The sequence below is a fragment of the Callithrix jacchus genome, chromosome 6, assembly GCF_049354715.1.
Source record: "Callithrix jacchus isolate 240 chromosome 6, calJac240_pri, whole genome shotgun sequence".
Classification (NCBI taxonomy): domain Eukaryota; kingdom Metazoa; phylum Chordata; class Mammalia; order Primates; family Cebidae; genus Callithrix; species Callithrix jacchus.
The window spans coordinates 131,526,401-131,550,662 of record NC_133507.1 but is presented as its reverse complement, the minus strand read 5'-3'; the positions used below and the strand labels follow the sequence as shown (position 1 = coordinate 131,550,662).

General features: G+C 38.8%; 2 protein-coding genes across 45 annotated transcripts in view; both read right to left on the bottom strand.

The window, feature by feature from the left end:
• Window positions 1-24,262, bottom strand: part of UNC80 (unc-80 subunit of NALCN channel complex) — a 232,044-nt gene that overhangs the window by 182,579 nt on the left and 25,203 nt on the right. For 40 of the 44 annotated variants that reach the window (XR_013519086.1, XM_035305573.3, XM_035305581.3 and 37 more), the window contains 6 exons: window positions 7,764-8,025; window positions 6,549-6,683; window positions 4,845-5,061; window positions 4,026-4,166; window positions 2,746-3,014; window positions 1,328-1,696 (listed from right to left, as the gene is read on the bottom strand). Coding sequence is in view for 43 of the 44 variants with exons in the window: in XM_035305573.3 (XP_035161464.2) it covers window positions 1,328-1,696; window positions 2,746-3,014; window positions 4,026-4,166; window positions 4,845-5,061; window positions 6,549-6,683; window positions 7,764-8,025 (1,393 nt within the window). In the remaining variant the exon portion in view is untranslated. Of the gene's footprint in view, window positions 1-1,327; window positions 1,697-2,745; window positions 3,015-4,025; window positions 4,167-4,844; window positions 5,062-6,548; window positions 6,684-7,763; window positions 8,026-11,492; window positions 11,865-24,262 lie in introns of those variants that run through there. The other 4 variants (XM_035305588.3, XM_035305589.3, XM_035305590.3 and 1 more) reach the window with 2 other exon arrangements.
• On the bottom strand, window positions 11,836-13,561 carry LOC103793927 (zinc finger protein SNAI1). The gene has a single exon (XM_035305597.3). The coding sequence runs from the start codon at window positions 13,012-13,014 to the stop codon at window positions 12,202-12,204; it is 813 nt and encodes a 270-aa protein (XP_035161488.3). The 5' UTR covers window positions 13,015-13,561; the 3' UTR covers window positions 11,836-12,201.

Genomic DNA, 24,262 nt, shown 5'->3' with positions numbered 1-24,262 from the left:
GGCGGGGTGGATCACGAGGTCAAGAGATCGAGACCATCTTGGTCAACATGGTGAAACCCCGTCTCTACTAAAAATACAAAAAATTAGCTGGGCATGGTGGTGCATGCCTGTAATCCCAGTTACTCAGGAGGCTGAGGCAGGACAATTGCCTGAACCCAGGAGGCAGAGGTTGTGGTGAGCCAAGATCGTGCCATTGCACTCCAGCCTGGGTAACAAGAGCGAAACTCTGCCTCAAAAAAAAATAAAAAATAAAAATAAATAAATAAATAAAATTAAAGATGAAAACCAATTCTTGATGTTAAGAAATCATATACCAGATGTTGACAAGCCAGAGGGAATTAAATTTAGAAACAGTTAATAATAGAAAGACTAAAGCCACCAGGATATGCCACAGTGAGACATAAGAGGCTGAGTGAGGCTAAAAGAGTTATTCCCACATCAACCAATTCCAACTAATCAAGCAAAATTCTTCCCTTGCTTTCTCCTTAACTGTGGTTAAAGCTGGCTGCCAAAAATGTGTTACTTAAAAGAAATAACTTTATACTGAGGAAAAATAATACTGCTTGGTATGGGCTGAATATTTGTGTCTTCTCTAAATTCATATATTGAAGCTGTAACCCTTCAATCAGATGGTATTTGAATATGAGGCAATTAGGGTTAGTGAGATCATGATGGTGGGGCCTGGTCTAATTGGATTGGACTCATATAAGAAGAGACACAAGAAAGCTGTTTTGCTCTCTCTCTTTCTCTTCTCCTGTATGCAAAAAGAAGAGGCCATGTGAGCATACGATGAGATGGTGGTCACCTATTAGCCAAGAGAGAAGGCTTCAAAATAAAACCAAACCTCACAGCACTTGGACTTCCCAGCCTCCAGAACCATGAGAAATACATTTCTATTGTTTAAGCCACTCTGTCTATGATATTTTGTTATGGCAACCTGAGAAGACTAGGACACTACTCAATTAGGTCAGAGTCTGAAAGTTTTAAGAAAGGTTATACTTGGTGTCAGACTGAGAATTATGTCAATATAGCATATTTGAAATGTATTTCAGATGTAATGTATATCATATATTTCTTGCAGAAATAACACGACTAGAGAATTAGCTCTAACTCTGCTTGGATGGCAATAGTTTTTGGATTTAGAGTACAGTTTCATGTAACTGTTTCTACTAAGGCCTACTGATAACCTAATGAAGAGATTTCTCCACTCTCCACTCTTTTGCTCTAGTGTCTAAATGCTGTTTGGAGTCAATAAATTCCTGGCAAGCAAGCTTTAGAAAGAAATTAGGTACATTTCACAAGGACACATAACGTGGTTCAGTCATACCTTCTCTTGGTTCTTATCATTCTTCTCGTAAGGGCCGCTTCCACCTCCTCCACCTCCTCCTCCATCACCTCCTCCACCTCCTCCATCTCCACCTCCTCCTTCTTCTCCTCCACCATCTCCAGCTCCACTAACTGCAGAGCCCCCAAATCCACAGGTGGAACTTCCAGACACTCCTTTGAATTGGAAAGCTCCCTCACTTGGCCTCTTTTCCAAAGTCTCATTTTCCTTGTTTTCACTCTTCTTTCTGTTCTTTTCTACACAGGGCACCACACCAAGTTGAAGCAAGCATTCCACAATGTTTAACGCCACATCACAGATGCGAGAGCTGATGTCATGATTAAGGACAAGATAAACAGCCTTCAGAACTACCTGAGGAAGACAAGTTAAACATAGCATGATTAAGTTACCTGCACTCCCTCTTCCTGCAGAGATTTGGTTATTCTGTTTAACCCTTTTCCTTAGGTTATTCTATTAAATTGGGCAGAAATAATTTAAACAATTGTCAAATTTTCCTATAAAAGTTGCTTTAAAATCTTGTGTATTTGCTTCATATAAAGAATAAGTCACCCAAAGTATTAAAAATATACATGTATTATCTCATGCACATCTTCTAAAACATGCTACGATATCAACAGTTAATAGGGATATTGAAGTATAGTGAGTTAATGGGAGACTAATTTTTTGCCCGAACGGAAGTTGTTCTATTGAGTTTTTAAAAATGAAAGTGTTTTAATTCCCTGCCTTTTATTCATTATTAATAATGGATGAAGAACAATGATTTCCTTTTGCTCATTCATGACTGTATCATTATTTACACTTCATTTAAAGTACAAAATATTTGCACGTTTAAATTATGTTCCTTTATTGGTTTTAATATTATAAATTATTTGCTAAGCCAGGATTCCTAATGTGCAATAAAAATTTTGTGAAATATAATTGTAAACTATAACAACCCTTTCATTTGCTAATAACTATACTCAAAACAGGCATTCTTGAGAATGCAAGCTTAAATCTTTTAAGAACTTCTATTCATTTTTCTGACTACACAGGAGGTTTGTAGTCCTGTTGCTTATATATCAAAAGAGCATAAGTGAAGAATTTTTTTCTCTCATTCTAGAAAAAAGAGACTTATTAAACACACACGTATGTATATTTATTTATGTATGGTCGGGATTCAGTAACAGTTTGACGTTATAAAAATGTTCTGAGATCGGATCAAATCTAATATAATACTTGAAAAAAGTAAGGTGCAGCTATTATGTATGGTTGACACATTTGTGAAATTTTTTCAAGGGTGGCTTTTTCATTTCAAGGTTCGATATTTCTAAGAGACTATGTGCCCATTTTGCATCCAACAATGAAAAAATGCACCAAATAATATCTGTCCAACTTTGGTAAGAAAAATTCTTGCTTCTTACAGAAAGATCAAGCATTCCATTCTTGTGGACAAAGTTATTGGTCCCATCAATATGTTCTGTGTCCTCTAGGTAGCTGTAGTTTATGCAGGAGTCTGTGAGGCTTCGAGGCAGGTTCGCGCATGCCAAGGGTTCATGTGGCATCTCTGGGATAGGCACCTGGTTGCAGAGTTTCCTCATATGCTCACTGAAAAAGTCTGCATAGCCTACATTGAATGACGCCAACGTGGTATTGAAGGTCGCGACTGTGATGGTGGATATCTGAGATCGCACTAATAAAATGAAAGCAATGTCTTAGTTCTCCCTACATTAACCTACAATATCAGTTAGACAGTTATGTTATTATTTCAATAATGGCCACAATAACAGCTGTAGTTTTTGAAAATATTTAACTTATACTTTCAAACTATTCTCAACTCTCATGAAACTACTGAAGCTACTAAGGCCATAGGTTATAGAAAAATATGAATTATAACTGGCTTTCTTAAGGCCAAGATTAGGATTTAGCTTCTGTCTAACATTGACTTTGTTATTCAGAATAGATGAATTTTACCCACTCTTAGATGATCAATCATATTGATATAAACTATTTGTTTATAGCATTTTTATCTAGTATATTAATGAACAAGAAACATAAATAATTTTTTTCTCCTTTAGCTAAAAGTAACTGAATGTAAATTTATGGTGGTAACTAACAGATGTCATCGAGTACCTGAAATACAGTGCAGATCAAAGAGAAACTAAATTTATGCTTCTATGAGAGCATAAGAAAAAAATTGATTATTCTGTTAAAAGTACAGAATAAGAACCTATCTTGGATTACACTCAGAGGCAAATGTTTGCTCCACATATAATGCATAAGAACTTATCTAAAATAGAAGCTGTCTGAAAAAAAAAATCGGTGGCCTTGGAAGGCAGTGACTTTCCTCCCACTGAAGCCCTTTCAGAGGGATCTCATAGAGGGGATTGAAGCACTGAATCGAGATATCTTCCAAGGTCTCTTTCAGCCCTATGGGTCTATGATCTTTTGAAAAGAAATATGAATGGCTTGTGCTTGTACTTCCTCTGAGAGGCATGGTGTTTACAGTGCAGTGTTAAATAGCTCTTGCTACTAAGGATATGCTAAAAATGGCTAACAAGTAAATTACCAAGCAATACAGTTCAAGAATGCCAATTTTCAGAAAACACAGGAAGTGGATTACAATGGGAAACTAACATGGTGTAAGAACAGAAACATGAAAATAAATCTGAACTTCTGCCCGTAGGTCTCACCTCTTACCCACCTTCCTTGACGGTGTTTTCTCCATGGCTGTTGGAGGGGTCCGGCAGGTCGCTTACCAGGGTGTGATGGGAGTGGGAGTGCCTGGCACTCAGACTCTCCATCTCAGTGGCGGCATCTGAACTGCCTCGCCGGGTCAATTTCCCTGGGATGAAAAAGAACACCCCATAGGAGGGTTTTTAAATCTGTAAGATTCTCTACCAAGGTATTATCTTCCCCAAGGACAGCAGGGATAGTGAGGGGCTGTTAGGAGGAGTGTGAAGCACAGACAAAAAAAGCAAGAACTGAACTTTCCATGGGGATTATCAGGGTCAGAATGATTGATGAAGCTGCCTGTGATAAGGTCAGCCCCAATCTTAGCCAAATGTCGGAAACCATCTGTTGTGGCCCAGCTAGTGGTCAGCTCCTGATTTTAAACTGACCTACTTAATATGCAATACAGAAAGAAAATAATAATATATATATATATATCCCTTTACTTTGCTGCTTTAAAAAAAAATCAAAGTTTAATAAAAATCTGCTGTTTAGGTTCACAGTGGAAATTAATGCACAGAGTACCCTAACGCCATGTTTCTTCATCTACAATTATCTAAGAAATAAGATTGTTACCTAATTGTACAGAATTCTTGCATAACTTCTTCAATTATCTGGATTTATTTGGCTGTGAAAACACAGCATTATTTTGGTCCTAGAGAACCTGCATTTGACCCTCAAATTTCATGGCTGAACTGTTCAAGAAAGATTCAGATTTGCCCAGGAGCACTAGATCCAGTTCTAAACAGGTCACTTAAACTCTGCCCTACTTTGAAAGGTCTGTGGTCACCTAAAATGGTGGTTTGCCAGCCTCCTTTCTCAATTCCTCGCCTGTCTTCTCCCAGCCCAGAGAAACTTCCAAAGGAGAATGTGCTGCGCGTGGGGGACACATCCAGGTGGTCCTCGTGAAGCAGGAAGGGCACACCCATTCTCCGTGGCCTCCTCTTGCCCGTGTGGTGGAATGGAATGGAGCCTTTCCTCTCTCGGTCTTCTTTGCGGCTCTTGAACTACAGTGATGAAAGATGTAGAATTAGGCACAGGGCAAAGAAAAGGTTACAATCTGCTTCCCAAGGTGCTCCATGATCTGCAGTAAAATACTGAAAATGTTCCAAGAAGAGGAGACCCAGAAGTCACTGAATATCATCCAACAGAAATGGGAGAAATTTCGTATTCAAAGAGTGAAAGGCCACATATTCCATGGGTGGGTTAGACTAGTGGTTTGCAAAGTGTGGTACCTGGACTGGTAGCATGAACATCACTTGAGAACCTACCAGAAATGCAAATTCTCAGACATATTGTATCAGACCCTCAGAAGCTAAGGTCCTGCAATGTGCGTTTTAACAAGCCTGGTAGGTAATTCTGATGCACACTAAAGTTTGAAAATCACAAAATGAGAGTCACTACTTGAACCAGCCCATCTTTTTCTGTCCCATTTTTCATGATGGTGATCCATTGTTCCAGTTATCCAACTCTAAATGTGTCCCACTGTTCGTAAGAACAGTGAAGAAGATACAGACCATACATTGCCACAAACCCACTATTTCCACCAAAAGAGTTCAAAACCAAGTTCAACTAAAAGTTTAAAATTGCTTGAAAAGCTTTTAAAATATATCAATTCCTTAGCCTAACCTTCAGCAATTCTGGTTTAATTCGTCTGGGATTGAGACTGAAGATGTAGTTTTTAAAGCTCCTTGAAAATTCTCAGATGCAGCCAATATTGAAAACAACTTTTTTCTTTTCAAATGATCAATGTTTTAAGAAAATTGATAGCCATTATCTTTTGTTGCATCATTAACAAAGGCAGAACACTGCTTACCTAGCAACACTTTCGGCTCATAATAAGTTAATATCATGTTCTATGTTCATCAGCATAATTAAACTAACAGTTTTGAAAACCAGAAAGCAATCCCCTATATATATCTATATCTCTATATACATAGGTCTACACATTATTTTCTGTTTATCTCCATATAATTACAAAAAATAAAGGCAGAGGAATGGCAAAAAAATATAAGGTATTTAACTAGAAGACCTACTTTTGAGTTTGGACTCAATCTTTGGTAAACTATCTAAAATTTCTAAGGGTCAATTTCTCATCTAGAAAATGAAAAGAATAAGGATCTCATTGGATTAAATGAGAACTATTTATAAAAAGCACTTGATAAAAATGAGCCAAACTATACAAATGAAAGTTACCATCATTGTTACCACAACTACTTCCACTACTACACTACTTTACACTGCTTTAAGCATGTGATCAGGATAGAGGTTAATGACAACCCTGTGGAGGATTAGAATAGGAAGTACAGTCATACACACAGAGGAACTTGCATAGGGGTATGCTGAGAGTCAGTGTTACAGCTAGGACCTGATTTCTGTTTCCAGGGTCCCTTTCCAAGCCCAATACATACTGCAGTATGACTAGAAACATCTCATGCCCCATTGACAATTTTTAATTACCAAAATATCAAAGAGCAGAAGGATTTCTACTCACCTTTTTAAAAATATTCATGCCCAGGTCTGAAGAAAGATCCGGGACAGCAGATCTACGCAGATTGGTCAGTGAAATCTTGGAAAAGGCCTCAGCGCTAAGAGATTTTTCCTCCTCATTACACTTCATGGTGAGATCCTTAATAAAGGTAAACAATGATCAGGGACTTAGGACTTTACATTCAAATACTTTTCTTATTGAAATATTACATTTTTAATAGGGATGCACCTACTGCTTTGATATCTATGAAGAATTTAACTTATATGTCTGGACTTCTAGAATCCAAATTCTGCTAGTGAGAAGATATATTTCATATTAATTGTAATTTCTGTTTGGAGTTTTTGGCACTGAGGCCTTGTGGAACCAGATCTAGAATGCTAAGAAAACAGAAGATGATATATCTCTCTTTTTTTTTTAATTGAAATGAGTGTCTTTTTTCCATCAAATGATTCCATAAAGCAGATACCCACTTAAGCAAAATATCTACTCTAAAACAGATTTTAATTCTGATATTGCTAACGTTTATTTTCAGAATCTGCAGGAAAAAAATTCAGACTCAGCCAATTCACATTTAAGTAAATCCAAACAACTGGAATACACTATAAGTCACATTTTTCTCTACATTTTCAGCACCTAGTCTTGATGAGAAAGAGGGGAAGAACAAGTGTTCAAGCTGATATTAGGTCATTCATTTATGAAAAAGCAATTGTCATGAGGATATCACCACATCAGTACACATTCAGTTTACTTCTCCAAACATTTATAACAAATAGCAAGACGATCAAAGTGCGATATTCCTAACGATGACATTAAGACACTGAAAATGTTGAGTTATGTAAAAGAGGTTACATCATGTTTAGTAAAATGCTCTGTTACACATTTTGTGATATTGGTAATCAACAGATTAAATATCAGAAGTCTCTATTAATTACTAGTTTGATTATCCAGAAGACCTAATTTTCCACTATTCTAGATAAACAAAGACTTATACTAAATTAACACGTGCAAGAGGTGCACTTTTTCAATTGATTACCTACTAAAGAGCAGCAAAGGGTCAAGTGTGCAAGATGGAAGGGAAAAGATAATGTCAACAGTATAATCCACCAACCAAATAGCACTCAAGTACATAAGAGCTTGATGCACAGAGAAAAAAAGAAAATCCATTTTGGCAATGGCAACATTGCTCATTTGAATGACAATGAACTTAGTTTTTCTTACTTGGGTTTTGTGGGTGTTCACTAGTGAGGGAGCTGCCGCCACCATGGAGCTACTCCTGGGTCTGGGCAGGAGAGGAATATCTGGCTCTGGAGGTTTTTCTGGCTTCTCTTCCAACATATGTCGCAGCCTTTGTAGATAGTACATCAGAGACCACTGAGTGCCTTCCTCAGACCAATGGGGCTGAAGTAGGCAGCGCAGAACAGCAACATCAAAGTAGGTGGCATAGCGGGACCTTTGGCATGGAGGTATCACGAGAGAGGCCCTGTCCCCCATGACAGAAAGAAAATAATTATACAGGCAGTCAAGCACTCTGAGGGCAGCACAGCATGGCTTATAGCTCTACCTTTCTTATTTGTTTATTCATTTACTCGTTTCTCATGTGGTTTACTCTAATATCCTTCTAACTGGTCTCTCATTCCACTTTCACTAAACATCTCCTGGAAGTAGAAATATTGAGAGAGTTTTGAAGGGTGGATAGAAATTGACCAGGCAAAGTTGAGGTTTGGGCAGGAGGGAGGATTGGCATTTCTGTCAGAGGGCACAACGCCTACCAAGGTATGACTTTCAAAAATATGGGTTTGAAGGGGAGACCCTAAGTAATTGGTGAGTAATTTGGGTGATGAACAATGATGGGAGTGAGAGCTATAGAAATAGATGACGTTCAGATTTCAGTGCTTCCTTTATGCTAAGATTGGGTTTGACTTTTACCCTCATAGAAATAGGAATGATATTTGTGTTGCTCACTTCATTGAGCTATTTTAATTTCAATTGTGAAAATATGTAAAATAACTAAGGAAGGTACAAAATGCTAAGAAACAAACTTTCATATCAGGAAAATAAAGGAATTTTGAAAATTCTAAAGTTACATACGCTTGTAAGAAAGCATCTCAAAAACTTGAGATTTTTAAAAAATCTCAAGTTCCTGGGATTCTATTATTCAATTTAAACACATAATATATTAATTACCTAGTGTTCAATTTAATTCTAGTACAAAGTAGTTTTAAGAACTTACTCAGATTAATACATCATCCTAGGTATCTTAGGTGCAACAAATTGAATGTTTACGGCCTACAAAATCCATATGTTGGAATTCATAATCCCTGGTATTAGGAATGTGGGGCCTTTGGGAGATAATTCGGTCATGAGGGTAGCGTCCTCAAGAATGAGATTAATGCTCTTATGAATAAAGGACTCCAGAAAGATTTCTGCCCTTTTTTCACTAAGTGTACATACAACAAAAAGATAGCTATCTGCAACCCAGAAGAGGGCTCTCACCAGAACCTGGCTGCACTAGCACCGTAATCTTAGTCTTTCAGCCTTCAGAACCATGAGACATACATTTCTGTTATTTAGAAGCCACGCAGGCAATGGTACTTTGTTATGGCATCCAAAACTGACTAAGACATTCGCAGACTTAAAGGCAAGTTTAACATCCTCACCTTGAAGAACATATGGTCTAGGGAGAAAGACAGACAATAAATGACAAAATACAGACTTAGAACTTCTGGGATCCAAGATGGTATCTTAAATCTAAACTTAACTCCCAAGCACAATTTCCTTCTGATTTAGGTGATGCAAAAGAGAGATGTTTGTACCCTACCATAAACTAGCAAATGGTGCTACCCACACACGAAGTGCTCTCAAAAAATGCAGCCATGGAGAGTGAGCAGAGATTTTCCTAAACACTTCTCAGGCCCATATTTTTTGAATTAAAAGTCCGTGGCTCACTAGTGGTTCAAGAAAATAATTCCATAGGACACAGCTACTATTTAACCCATTAAGTAGAATAAAAACTATGGAGTAAGGACTTGGATGTTTGGTGAAACTTTGTCTCACTTTATGTTTGTTATGAGCCTTAGTAAAATACATTCTGACTGTGGATTTCAGTAAAAAGTTCAAAAATTCAAAGCCCTGCAAATTGTTTTTACAGCTTTTCTATTTCCCTATCGAAGCACATACCATACTTTGTTATTTTGTCTCTCGCTCTTTTTTTTTTTTTTTTTTTGAGACAGAGTCTTGCTCTGTCACCCAGCCTGGGTGTACTGGTGTGATCTCGGTTCACTGCAACCTCTGCCCCTGGGTTCAAGCAATTCTCCTGCCTCAGCCTCCCAAGTAACTGGGATTACAGGTGACTGCCACTACACTCGGCTAATTTTTGTATTTTTAGTAGAAATCGGGTTTCACTGTGTTAGTCAGGCTGGTCTTGAACTCCTGACATCAGGTGATCTCCCCAACTCCATCTCCCAAAGTGCTGGGTTTACAGGCATGAGTCACCACACACAGTCTATTTTTCCTTTTGTTAACAGCATTGTCTGATGGTTTGAGGGGCAATTGCTTGTGTACACAATGGTTTCGAATTTCAATGCTATCTTATAGTCTAATATTCTTGAATATTTTGACAAGTAGGAAATTAATTATAAACTGAACTTCCGAAGTTCAAACACAATGTGAGTTGACAATTATATGAAAAGAAGCCCTCTACAATCCCTAAATTCCCATATACAGTATGCCAGATTTTATGACACCTAGGATACTCACCCTTTGGACATAAATTTCATGACAACTTTCAATCCATCATGAAGTCTCATAGGCTATCCTTCCAACCACTTCTCATCAGTTCCACAGACACCACTCTAGTCCCAGCCACTAACATCTCTCATCAGGCTTATTGCAATTACTTCCTGCCAATCTTATAGTTTTACCTCTTATTCCTCCACTCCCTAGCTCAAACCCTTCGAATAAAATGCAAACTCCCTCACAGTAGGAACCAGGCCTGAATAGCCTGGTTGGGTTTATCACTCCAATCTCATTCTCTATTATGCTTGCCCTGGTGTGCCAGTTATTGATTTATAGCCTCTCAGCCCCAAATACATCTTTTGGTAAAAAACCCTGTTTTAATATTTCCTTAAACTGTCCAGCATGCCACTTATTTACTCCTGAGACCCAGTTTGAAGGGGACTAAAAACCTTGATTTTAATTTCCACCCATTTCCTAAAAGGCTTTCACCAATCTTCCCTTCCCCCACCCATCCCATTTCTCCTTAAAGATGCATGACCCAAATTATCCTCTCAGCCAATTATTTATACCTCAGATGATAGGATTTCTTTCCCCACCCCTCCCCACCATGCTGTACTCTTGGATTTATAAACAAAAGACAAAGTATAGGGTTGTCGTGCTGCCAGCTGGGTAATTTTAGGTCTTCAAGGCTTTGTGACAATCATTTGATTTATTATAAGAGCCTATGAAACCGTTGTTTTCTTGACTAGGCTGCTGTGGTCAAGACAGTTAATACTAGTTCAACCAAATATTTCCTCCCCATTGGAATAGCTGGTAGTTATTCTTCACCTGTTACTCTCTGCCCCACTGTAAAGTCCCCAAATATTTCTATTTAGTAAATTAGATTAGGGAGTTCCATAAATTACTTCAAATTCCTACAGCAATGCTCCATATGAGATGACCATAAACCACCTTCATGGGAATCCTTCCTTCCAAGGATAGGAAGGAGGGAGGTTGTTAAAAAGCCAGGCACTGAGTCTTGCCCCAGACTTCCTAAACCAGAATTTCAGAGGATGTGGTCCAGGAATATTTATTTTAAACAACATTCTCAGGTACTCCTTGAAAATTTTTTAAAATATATAAATTGCTTTATTGAATATCAATAAACTGCACACATAACTATACAAAATGCTTCCTTCATGCAAAATGTTTGAAATATAAGTATCAATGTACCTTGAAAAATGTAAACATCTTCCTCCCAGGCTACTTGTTGGACTCCCAGAATAGTTCTGGGAGATACATCCGGCAAACCAGAGCACCTCACTTGGGCCACCATTATTCACAGTTCCTTTTGAGACATTGTTAAATTGCCTGGGAACAGGTGTCAACCACACCAAACAGGAGGCTGAAATAGCTGCCCAGGCTCGGGGCATCTCAGGCTCTAGGCACATCCTGGTGTTGGTCATCTCCCTCGAAGGTGTGGCTGAAACTGGGGGTCGATTATTGCATCACACCTCATGGAGGGTGGCCTGAGGGTTCCTGGGCGGGAAGGAGGGGGTCCCCTGACTGGGGTAGGAACTTCCCACTCAGTCTGTCAGCTCTTGTCCTGTAGCTCAAAGCAGCTGTATCCAAACAGCTCTGAATACAAACACACGCAGAAAGGCCAGCTCAAGAATGCCTCCAAGCTGGCGCTGCCAGCTGCCCTCCAGCCAGTCATCCACAGATATGGCCATGGGAAGGCCTCTTTCAGAGTCCACTGAGGGATCCAGGCAGAGGGAACAGAATCAGAAAAGGGTTTCCATCCAAGTCACGTGGGGCCGATGCAGCCAGAAGTGGGAATTATGTAGCAGTGAGAAGGACGTGGGATCCTTCCTTCTGGAGCTTGGGGAGGCTGTTGGTTGGGGGCGGGGGGCGCTCAGATATGGAGAGGAAGAGGGAGCCTCTAGGGTCGGCGGGGGCCCCCTGAGCAGCTCGACTCTTGGTGCTTGTGGAGCAAGGCCATTCGGGAGAAGGTTTGAGTGCACGCCTGGCACTGGTACTTCTTGACCTCCAAGTGGGTCTGGAGGTGGGCCCGCAGGTTGGAGCGGTCGGCGAAGGCGCGGCTGCAGTGGGGACAGGAGAAGGGCTTCTCACCGGTGTGGGTCCGGACATGGCACTGCAGCAACCAGGGTCTGGAAAAGGTCTTCCCGCAAATTTCACAGACAAAGGGTAGCGTGTGGGTTCGGATGTGCGTCTTGAGGGCACTCAGGCTGAGGCATTCCTTATTGCAGTATCTGCAGTTGAAGGCTTTTCGAAACTGGGAATCCCTGGTCTCAGAGAGCTGGGCCAGCCGCTTGGGCACTTGGCCCAAGCCTGGCAAGGCGGCATCGGCCTCGGCCTCCAAGGAAGAGGCTGAAGTGGAGAAGAAAGACAAAGGAGCCTGTGAGAGTGGGCTGCGGGGCTGGGAGCCTTTCCCGCTGTCCTCATCCGACAGCGAGGTCAGCTCTGCTGCCTTGCCACTCTCCTGGGAGAGTCCAAACTGGAGGGAGGCCCGGGCAATTGGCTGGGCGTGGAGCTCCAGGAAAGCGTCCCAGATGAGCGTTGGCAGCGAGGCGGTGGGATTGAGGATCTCCGGACGTGGGATGGTGGCTGCCAGCAAGTGGGCCTGCTCGTAGGCTTGCTGGAAGGTAAACTCTAGATGAGAGTCCTGGAGCTTGCTGTAGTTTGGCTTCCGATCGGGGTCAAAGGGCCTCCTGACAAGGAAAGACCGCGGCATGGTGGCCGAGGTGCCGGGGTCACCCAGTCGAGCAAAAGTAGTGCAGGAGATTCACTCTCGCTAGGCCGGAGCGGCGGAGCAATGAGTGCAGCCACCCTACCAACTCGCTTAAGTACTACAGGGGCGAGCAGGGTGGGGCCTTTCCGGTCACGCCTCTTTATCACCTTCGCGCCAATCTGAGGCGCGCCACCGCTGCAGGGCACGAAGTGGGTGGGGCCTGGCTGGGCTTGCTCCAGACCCTGGGCCCTCCTTGAATAATCTTTTTTTTTTTTTCTCTTTTTGAGATGAAGTTTCACTCTTTCTCTCAGGCTTGAGTAAAGAGGCATCATCTCGGCTCATGACAACCTCCGCTTCCGGATTCAAGTGATTCTCCCGCCTCAGCCTTCCAAGTAAGTGGGATTACAGGTGCCCGCCACCATGCCTGGCTAATTTTTGAATTTTTAGTAGAGACGGGGTTTCGGCCATGTTGGCTAGGCTGGTCTCCAACTCCTGACCTCAGGTGACCCACCTCCCAAAGTGCTAGGATTACGGGCATCAGCCACCACGTCCGGCCTTGAATAACCTTAATAATCCTATTTGAAAGTGCTGTAACTGAGAAAATATGTTGACAGTGTTGTTCCTTAGGGCAACAGATGACTAAATTGGTATTAATGTACCTCTCTTTAAGGTGTTATTCAATCACTAGTTTATTTGACTTAATGTGTGAGCTGTACTGCACTGAATATTCAATAAAAAGTACGGTCAGTAAATACTTTTTATTTCATTTAAGACAGCATTATCAGGTATGCTCAACATGTCACTATCCAATGAAAGTCATTGTAATTAACCAGCAGACTAACATGCAAGAAATAAATTGACATAACTGGATAAAAATGATATGAGGAAAGCTTCTTAGATCATGTGATAGAAAAATTCTTTCCAACTCTAATATCTTCTGAATCTAAAAGTTATTTCCTAGAAAAAAATTAAAAATGAAAATGTTATAAAAGGATATGAATACAATTTCTTTCTAAATATGTAAAAATAATGGCAAAAGCATATATATATAAAGTTAATAATGTTTACAGCTATTTGATGGTTCATGGATGATTTTTACTTATTTAAAAAATATTTTATATATTTAATTTTTTTCTGTAATTGGCTCTATAGAATATTAGACACATAGAACAAACAACATATTATGACAGAAAAGCATTTCAAAATTGGCAAGAATTTCTTTAGTCTATTTTCCAAGCAACTATGGCTTTGGAAAACCAAGTTATTAATTAGGGTTGGGACCTGATAGCAGAAGATATTGAAGGCAGATAAGCACTCTGGAAATAACAGAGAATCTATGGAAACAGAGAACTGCAGAAATCAATCTTGACTCTATGCAGTATTTAATGAAGCATAAATTAACTCTCTCCATATAGTAATTAAAGATGAAATCTAACATTTATTTAAAAACTAGCTACCTGTTTACTTATTGCAGAGTGCAGAGAAGACTGATGTGCAGTTCAGTCAAGGTGAGAGCAAAAGAGATAATGAATTATATTTGATAAAAGCAGACAGCTTTTGTTATTAGGATATTTGCATTGCTTTGTTATTAAAGTTATCTTCTTTTCTGATTAATTTGTGAACTCATCCAATAAAGACACGTTAACATTTGTATTTTCTGAAAGCTCTACTTTGTGCATCATTTCCATGGCAACCAACCACTGCAGCTGGGCAGAGAGAAAACCTAACTCATTTTTCGAAAGTGCCACTGATTCATATCTAATTAGCATATGTGTGTATATGTTGCTGTGGGTGACTACGCCTATATATGTGTCAGAGTATGCATCATATATATATAGTGCTTGAGTATAGACATATCAGAGAAAAAAATGTCCATTCACAAATAGGAATCTTAAACATTATAACTGGCTTTGTTTTTACAGGCAAATCAGAATGGAACCACTAACACTTGATTTTGTCAGAAAAAGAGACATCATTTACTGTCTATATGTCTATATTTGTAAATTTCTATGCTTACTATGGATGAGAAAAATTATGTAAGAAATATACGATAATGAATATTTTATGACCTGATCTTGGTTTTCACGATATTTTAAAAAGTAAGGCAGAAGCATAGTATTTGAAGTAAAAGATTACTTACTCTTACTTGAAATTAAGTTAAACTTTTGAAATTTGTATGAAACAGTTGAGGAGGAATGCTCGATAACTGATGTGAAAAATATGTAAAGAAATAGCCATAATAATTTTAATATATTAAATGACGGTGACATTATCATCATTATTATTTCCGGCCTCCAACATAGCCCCCAATGATCCCTCCCTCCTGATATTCACAGTCTAGTGTGGTCCCCTCCGCCACTGCACTAAAGTTAGTTGGTGTGATACATAGAGTATAGCAGAATTGGTGGTAGGCCACTTCGAAGATTAGGTTATAAAAGATTAGGTCACAGAAGATTAGGCTTTAAAAGATTAGGTCATAGAAGATTAGGTTTTAAAAAGATTAGGTTATAAAGGCATCCATTTTGGATGCTTCCTTTCTTTCTTGAATAATTTGTTTTGGGGAAACCAGTTTCTATATTATGAGCAGCCCTATGGAGAGACACAGATAGTGAGGAATTTTGTCCTCTGACCAAGGGCCATCTGAGTGAGCTTGAAAGCAACGCCTCCAAACCAGTCAAGCTTTCAGAAACCTACAGCCCTAGCCAACAGCTTGAGAGACCCTGCACCACAATCACTCAGCTAAGCTGTTTCAGCATTCATAATCCTCAGAAACTATGCAAAAAAAAAAATGCCCTTTGTTTTAAACTGCTAGGATTCAGGATAATTTGTTATATAGAAATTGACAACTAATACAGATTTTGGAACCAAGATAAAACCCTAAATTTTGAAAATGATTTTGGAATCAGGTAGTAGGTAAAAGACTTTGAGGTGTGTGTGTGTGTGTGTGTGTGTGTGTGTGTGTGTGTGTGTATTTTAAGGCATAAATTGGTCGGGCACTGTGGCTCACTCCTGTAATCCCTGCACTTTGGGAGGCTGAGGAGGGCAGATCATGAGCTCTAGAGATGGAGACCATCCTGGCCAACATGGTGAAACCTTGTCTCTACTAAAAATACAAAAATTAGCTGGGCATGGTGGCACGTGCCTGTTATCCCAGCTACTCAGGAGGCTGAGGCAGAATTGCCTGAAGCCAGGAGGCGGAGGTTGCGGTGAGCCAAGATCATGCCACTGCACTCCAGCCTGGGTGACAGAGCAAGACTCCATCTCAAAAAAAAAAAAAAAAAGCATAAATTACCTTACATAGAGTGTGAGTAAAACTCTTGAACATTGAGAAGGCTGCTGGTGAGGGCTTAACAAGAAGTAAGGGGTGTACTATTGGAAACTGGAGAAGGAGAATCCTTGATGTGTAGTAACAGAAAGTTGGTTAGGAATGATGTGGAAGTTAAAAAAACAAGTGCCTAACAAACTGGGTGATCTAACAAAGGAGACTTCCAAATAAAGTGTTCTAATTTCTTCTTGCTGCTTATAATAAGTTGAGGGAGAAAAGATATGAACTAAAGGAGGAACTGTTAAAGACTAATGAACTGAACCTTGATTTTGAAAAATCTCAGCTTCTTCAGATGGCAAATAATGCTAAAATTAAGAAATGGCTTCCAATAAAGCTTCAGAAATAAAGAACTTTGAAAAAATATGGTCTAGAGATGAAGCCAAGTGTGGGAGTTGTACAGTCATTTGTTAAGACTTCAGAATGATTTCTGGCCTTACCTAAGAATATCATTCCATTAGATGAAAGCCCCTTTAAATTAGACTTCAAGAGTATGATTCAAATCCAAACATTTATAACATATATATATATAACTTCTAAGAAACTTAAGGGCACTTAAGTTTCTTAGAGGTTCAACATAAGCACAAAATGGAAATGAGATTATCTCAAAGAGATTTCTGGATGTGGATTTTTTCCATTCTAGTGGACTCTAAAAAGATTCACAGTAAACCCACAAAGTTTTAAAAATAACTATAACAGCAAAAACACTTCCAGAGACAGTTCATAATGGAACCATTAACACGTGATTTTGTCAGAGAAAAGAAACATCATTTACTGTCTATATGTCTATATTTGTGAATTTCTGTGCTTACTATGGATAAGAAAAATTATGTAAGAAATATGCACTAATGAATATTTAATGGCCTCAGAATTTTACACTATTAAAGACTGTTAATGTTTTGTGTTATGTTTTGGGAGCCTAATAGCCCCAAAACTTTACTGGCAGGCAGCAAACTGAGGAAACTATTCAGCTATAAACACATGCTATCTTTTTTGAAAAGGGAAAGCTGATTTAGAGGATAGAATTAATAGCTTAGAGGGTGGAGTCAAAAGCCATGGGCAAGAATATCACTGAGTTCTAATCAAGGACCTTCCAACATTTTTCCATCTTAACTTCAAAATTCCCTCTCATTTTATCTACTTGAATAGACATGTCCAGAGCAGATACCCTATGCCTATTTTACTATTATACATATTTTACCATTGTATGTTGGGGTGATTGGTGCAGATAACCATATCTCTTTAGTCCAAAGGTATTTTAAATCACTTTGATAACATCTCATAGGTAACAGATTAGTAGGAAATAATGATTAGTGTAGAAATACTAGTTTGGAAGCAGTTGCAAAAATCCAAGTAAGGGCTGGGTATTAAAGTTGTTAGTACATCAGCTAGGTGATAGGAGATTGGATTGGTTATCCTCACAGAGTTCCTTCCATATTACTTTAAAATTTTTTAACTTTCAATTTGTTGTTTTAAATTGATGCATAATATTATATATTTATGAAGTACAATGTGGTGTTTTAATATATGGTTATATTGTGGCATGATTAACTCTAAGTAACAGATTCATCATCATCTCACATATTTTTGTGGTAAAAATAGTTAAAACCTGCTCTTTTAGTAATTTTGAAATATACAATGCTTTACTGTTCATTATAGTCACCATTCTGTACACTAGCTCACTGAAGGTCCTTTCTCCCATCTAACTGAAATGTTGTACCCTTTGATCAACATCTCCCTTTCCCTATCCATCCCCCTCTCTCAGTTTCTGATAACTATCATTCTACTTCTATAAGTTCAACTTTTTAAGGTTCCATGTATATTATTTAATTTTAAATACTTATCACCATTGACCTGGGACAGTGAATCAGTGGATAAATACAAATAATTCTGTTTAAACAACCAAAGTTGCTATCAAACTTTCATAGTCTCTACCAGCAGATCAAAATTTCACAGTCCCTACCAGCATATTATTCAACTAAGGCCACTTGTTTTTAATGTCCAAAAACCCCTTCTACACTCTCTCATGGAAGCCTGTCTTTCCCTCCTAAACTCCATCTCTCTCTCTATTCCCTTCCACTCAGTGTGGAAGCTGCTTTCCTCTCCTGGATTCCATCTTTATGGATTCTCTCACTCAGTGTGAGAGTTAGCTGTTTCTTTCTCTCTCCTCTTGTTTCTCTCTCTCTTTAAATAAATCACTTTCTACAAACAAAAAAATTAAGTCCAAAGAAAGACACAAAGACACATGCATTATTTACATATTATATTTTTAAAGCACAAGATATAATATTTTGCTTAAATATTGTATTAATATGACTCTGTTCTTTCAACAATTCTAAGAAATCTTTCAAAAACTGTGCATGCATGTAGCCTGATTCTAGTGCCAGTTGGAGGTAGACAATTTAAAAAATATCAAACAAAGAGTTAAGTCAGATACCTAAAGGAAATATCTGTGAATCCTTTTTTGTTTTTTTTTTGATAAAGGACTGGTATCCAGAATATACACAACATTCTTAAAATTTAATAATAAGACAACCTAGTTAAAAAGTGGACAAAATGTTTGAACAAACATTTCATCAAAGAAGATATTCACATAGCTGATAATCACATGAAAATATATTTATCATTTACTCATTAGGGAAAAGTAAAACAACAATTGGATCCAACTTCATACTCACGAGAATGACTAGAATAAGAAAGATAGACAATAAAGAGTGTTCCTGAGGATATAAAGGAACACACCCTCATATGTTGCTAGAGGGAATGTAAAATGCTACAGCCATTTTGGAAAACAGGTTGGCAATTTCTAAAAAAATTATGAATTTGCCATGTACCTCACCAATTCTACTCATAGGTCTCTACCAATGGAACTGAAAATCTATGTCCACAGAAAAACTCATAAGTGCTCACTTTTAGCAGCGGCATCATTCATAATAGATATAAAGTGGAAATAACCCAAATATCTATCGACTGGGACAAGTGGATAAAAAAACATAAGATAGATTCATACAATAGAATATTATTTAAAGATGAAATGGGCCAAGGTGGCTGACTAGAAGCTTCGATGCTCAGAGGCTTCCATTGAAAAAAAAACATAGTAAGCGTGTGAATCCTTCACCAGCAACCAAGGTATCCAGGCTGTCTCATCAAAATGTACTAGAAGGCTGGCATGACTCATAGAGAAAAGGAAGAACAGTGTGGTGTGGTGGCCCACCTGAGAGCCACAAGGGGTAGGGGAACCCCCTCCCCTAGCCAAGGAGGAGTTTGATACCCAGCCAGGGAAACCGTACTTTTTCAATATTACTGTGCAACCCACGGATCCGAAGATCCTACTCGCGAACCCATGCCACCAGGGCCTAAGCATCCTAACCCTAGAACACGGAACATGCATATTCTTATAGCCTCTCAGCTGGAGTCTGCTTAAGCCTATGGAACTCCCGGGGAGAGGGGCAACCACCAGGGCTGTGGCTGCTGACTGTCTAAACTATTTGAGCTCGTGCAGCAGCCTTATACACTAAGCTCCCTGGGTGGGGAAAGGGCAACACCCATTTCTATAGGTCTAGGCTGCATGTTTTCCCAGCTGGAGCTAGAATGGGAAAGACTTGTCCCCACAGCCTAACACACTGGAGGTAGCAGTTTGTGGCCAGAGTGCCTCTTCAGGCCTAAACCTGACCCATCCTTCCTCATTGGGAGGGACTTCCCTGCAGGATCTCCAATAACTATAGACAGAGGCTCAGGGACAGAATTCAGATTTCCCAGGCAGAAGCCCCTAGGGGGAGGGGTGACCACAGTCTCTGTGGACCAGCAGATTTAGCCTCTCCTCCTGGTAGTTCTGAGGAATTTGGGAAGCCCAGACAAGTGGGTTTCTCACTAGTGACACACACCCTCTCCACCAAGGGACAAAGTGCTTCATTAAACAGGTCCTGCTCCCTGTGCCACCCAACTGGGTGAGACCCTCCTACAGGGATTGTTGGATACCCTGTACAGGAGCAATCCTACTGGCATCACTCAATGTCAGATGTCCAGAAAAAGGAGCAGGCACCCATCTTTGCTGCTCTCCAACCTCCTTGAATGACATTTACAGGCATGAGGGCAAATCAGATGAACAGGGCCTGAAGTGAACCCCAGCAAACTGCAGTAGTGCTATAGAAGAGGGACCGGACTATTGAAAAAGAAAAGCAGAAAGCGACAACAGCATCAGCAAGAGCAACAACAGCAAAAAAGCCCCCACAAAACCCCCATCCAAGAGTCAGCAGCCTCAAAGACTGAAACTACACAAACTCAAAAGAAATCAAAGATAAAATATTGAAAACCCAAAAGGCCGGAGTACCTCTTCCCCGCCTAATGATTGCAACATTTCTCCATCAAGGACACAGGACTGGACAGAGGATCAGATGGACAAATTGACAGAAGTAGGCTTCAGAAGATGGGTAATAAAAAACTACGCTGAGCTAAAGGGGCATGTTCTAATGCAATGCAAAGAAGCAAATAACCCTGTAAAAGGTTAGAGAAATTGCTAACGAGAATAACAAGTTTAGAGAGGAACATAAACTGAAAAACAGAAAATGAGATACTCGTGAAGCACACACAAGTATCAACAGCCAAAACAACAAAATGGAAGAAAGGACACTGAATATCCTTGTTAATTTTCTGTCTTATTGATCTGTCTAATACTGACATATTTAAAATAGATGACAAGATCAAATTCACATATAACTAGCTTTAAATGGGCTAAATGCCCCAATTAAAAAACAGACTGGCAAACTGAATAAGGAGTCAAGACCCACTGGTGTTTTGTATTCAGGAGACCCATCTCACATGCAAAGACACACATAGGCTCAAAATAAAGGGATGGAGGAAAATTTACCAAGCAAATGGAAAGCAAGAAAAAAAAAAAGCAGGGGTTACAATCCTAGTCTCTGCCAACACAGACATTAAAACAACAGAGATAAAAAAAGACAAGTAAGGGCATTACATAATGGTAAAGGGAACAATTTAATAAGAAGAGCTATTTTAAATAAATATAGACTCAATACAGGAGCACCCAGATCCATAAAACAAGTTCTTAGAGACCTACAAAAAGACTTAGACTTCCACACAATAATAGTGGGAGATTTTAACACCCCAATGTTAGTATTAGACAAGACGGAAAATTAACAAGGATATTCAGGACTTGAACTCAGATCTAGATCAAGTGGACCTAGTAGACATCTACAGAACTCTCTACCTCAGATCAACAGAATATACATTCTTCTCAGTGTCACATGGCACTTATTCTAAAGTTGATTACATAATTGGAAGTAAAACACTCCTCAGCAAATGCAATATAACTGAAATCATAACAAACAGTTTCTCATTAGAAATCGGGATTAAGAAACACTCAAAACCACATGATCTCATGGAAATTGAATAACGTGCTCCTGAATTACTTCTGGGTAAATAATGAAATTAAGGCAAAAATCAAGAAGTTCTTTGAAACCAGTGAGAACAAAGAAACAATGTACCAGAATCTCTGGGACACAGCGAAAGCAGTGTTAAGAGAGAAATTTATTGCACTAATGCCCACATCGGAAAGCTAAAAAGATCTCAAATCGACACCCTAACATAACAATTTAAAGAGCTAGAAAGGCAAGAACAAGCTAATCCAAAACTAGCAGGAGATAAGAAATAACTAAGATCAGGGAAGAACTGAAAAACTCTCCAAAAAAATCAACAAATCGAGGAGCTGGGTTTTTGAAAAAATTAAAAAAACAGATAGTCCCCTAACTACACTAATAAAGAAAAAGAGAGAGAAAAATCAAACAGACATAATAAAAAATGATAAAGGGGATATCACCACTGACCCCACAGAAATGCAAACTACTCTCAGATAATATTATAAACAACTCTATGCAAATAAAATATAAAATCTATAAGAAAGGGATAAATTCCTGGATGCATACACCCTACCAAAACTAAACCAGGAAGAAGTTGAATCCCTGAATAGGCCGATAGCAAGCTCTGAAATTGAAGCAGTAATTAATAGCCTATCACCAAAAAAAAAAAAAAAAAAAAAAAGAAAAGCCCAAGACCAGATGGATTCATGGTTGAATTCTACCAGAAATACAAAAAAGAGCTGCTACCATTCCTTCCAAAACTATTCCAAAGAATTAAAAAGCAGGGACTCCTCCCTAACTCACTTTATGAAGTCAGCATCATCCTGATGCCAATACCAGGAAGAGACACAGCAAACAAAATTTCAGGCCAATATCCCTGATGAACATTGATGCAAAAATCCTCAATAAAATACTGGCAAACTGAATCCAGCAGCACATCGAAAACTTACCCATCATGACCAAGTTGGCTTCATCCCTGGGATGCAATGCTGGTTCAACATATACAAATCAATAAACCTAATTCATCACATAAATATAACTAAAGACAAAAACCACATGATTATCTCAGCAGACACAGAAAAGACCTTTGATAAAACCCAACATCCTTTCATGTTAAAAATTCTCAATACCTAGGCATTGATGAAACATACCTCAAAATAATAAGAGCTGTTTATGACAAACCCATAGCCAGTATCCTATTGAATGGGCAAAAGCTGGAAGCATTCCCTTTGAAAACCGGTACACAACAAGGATGCCCTCCCTCACCACTCCAATTCAACTCAGTATTGGAAGTTCTGGCCAGGGCAATCAGGCCAGAGGAATAAATAAAGGGTATTCAAATAGGAAGAGAGGGAGTCAAGTTGTCTTTGTTTGCAGATGACATGATTTCATATGTAGAAAACCCCATCATCTCAGCCCTAAAACTTCATGAACTGACAAGCAACTTCAGCAAAGTTTCAGGATACAAAATCAATTGTGTGAAAATCATAAGCATTCCTTTACACCAACAATAGACAAGCAGAGAGCCAAATAATGAATGAACTCCCATTTACAATTGTTATGAAGAAAATAAAATACCTAGGAATACAACTAAAAAAGCATGTGAAAGACCTCTTCAAGGAGAACTACAAACCACTGCTCAGGGAAATAAAGAGGACACAACAAATGGAAAAACATTCCACCCTCCTGAATAGGAAGAATCAGTATTGTGAAAATGGCCATACTGCCCAAAGTAATGTATAGATTCAGTGCTATTCCCATCAAACTACTATTGACATTCTTCACAAAATTAGAAAAACACTTATTTTATTTTTTAAAATAAAACAATAAATTTAAAATAAATTAAATTTATTTTAAATTTATTTATGGTATCAAAGAAGTATCAAAGAAAATCTGTATATCCAAGACGATCTTAAGCAAAAAGAACAAAGCTGGAGGCATCATGCTACCTGACTTCCAACTATACTACCAGGCAACATGGTACTGGTACCAAAACAGACATATAGCACAATGGAGCAGAACAGAGACCTCAGAAATAACACCACACATCTACAACCATATGATCTTCAGCAAACCTGACAAAAACAAGCAATAGGGAAATGATCTCTTATTTAGTAAATGATGCTGGGAAAACTGGCTAGTTATATACAGAAAACTGAAACTGGACTCCTTCCTTACACATTATAAAAGAATTAACTCAAGGTTGATTAAAGACTTAAATGTAAAACCCCAAACCATAAAAATCCTAAAAGAAAACCTAGGCAATGCCATTCAGGACACAGACATGGGCAAAGACTTCATGACTAAAATGCCAAAAGCAATTGCAACAAAAGCCAAAATTGACAAATGGGATCTAATTAAAATAAAGAGCTTCTGGAGAGCAAAAGAAACTATCATCAGAGTGAACAGGCAACCTACAGAATGGGAGAAAACTTTTGCAATCTACCCATCTGACAAAGGTCTAATATCCAGAATTTACAAGAAAGTTAAACATATTTACAAGAAGAAAACAAAAAAAGTCCATCTAAAAGTGGGCAAAGGATATGACCAGACA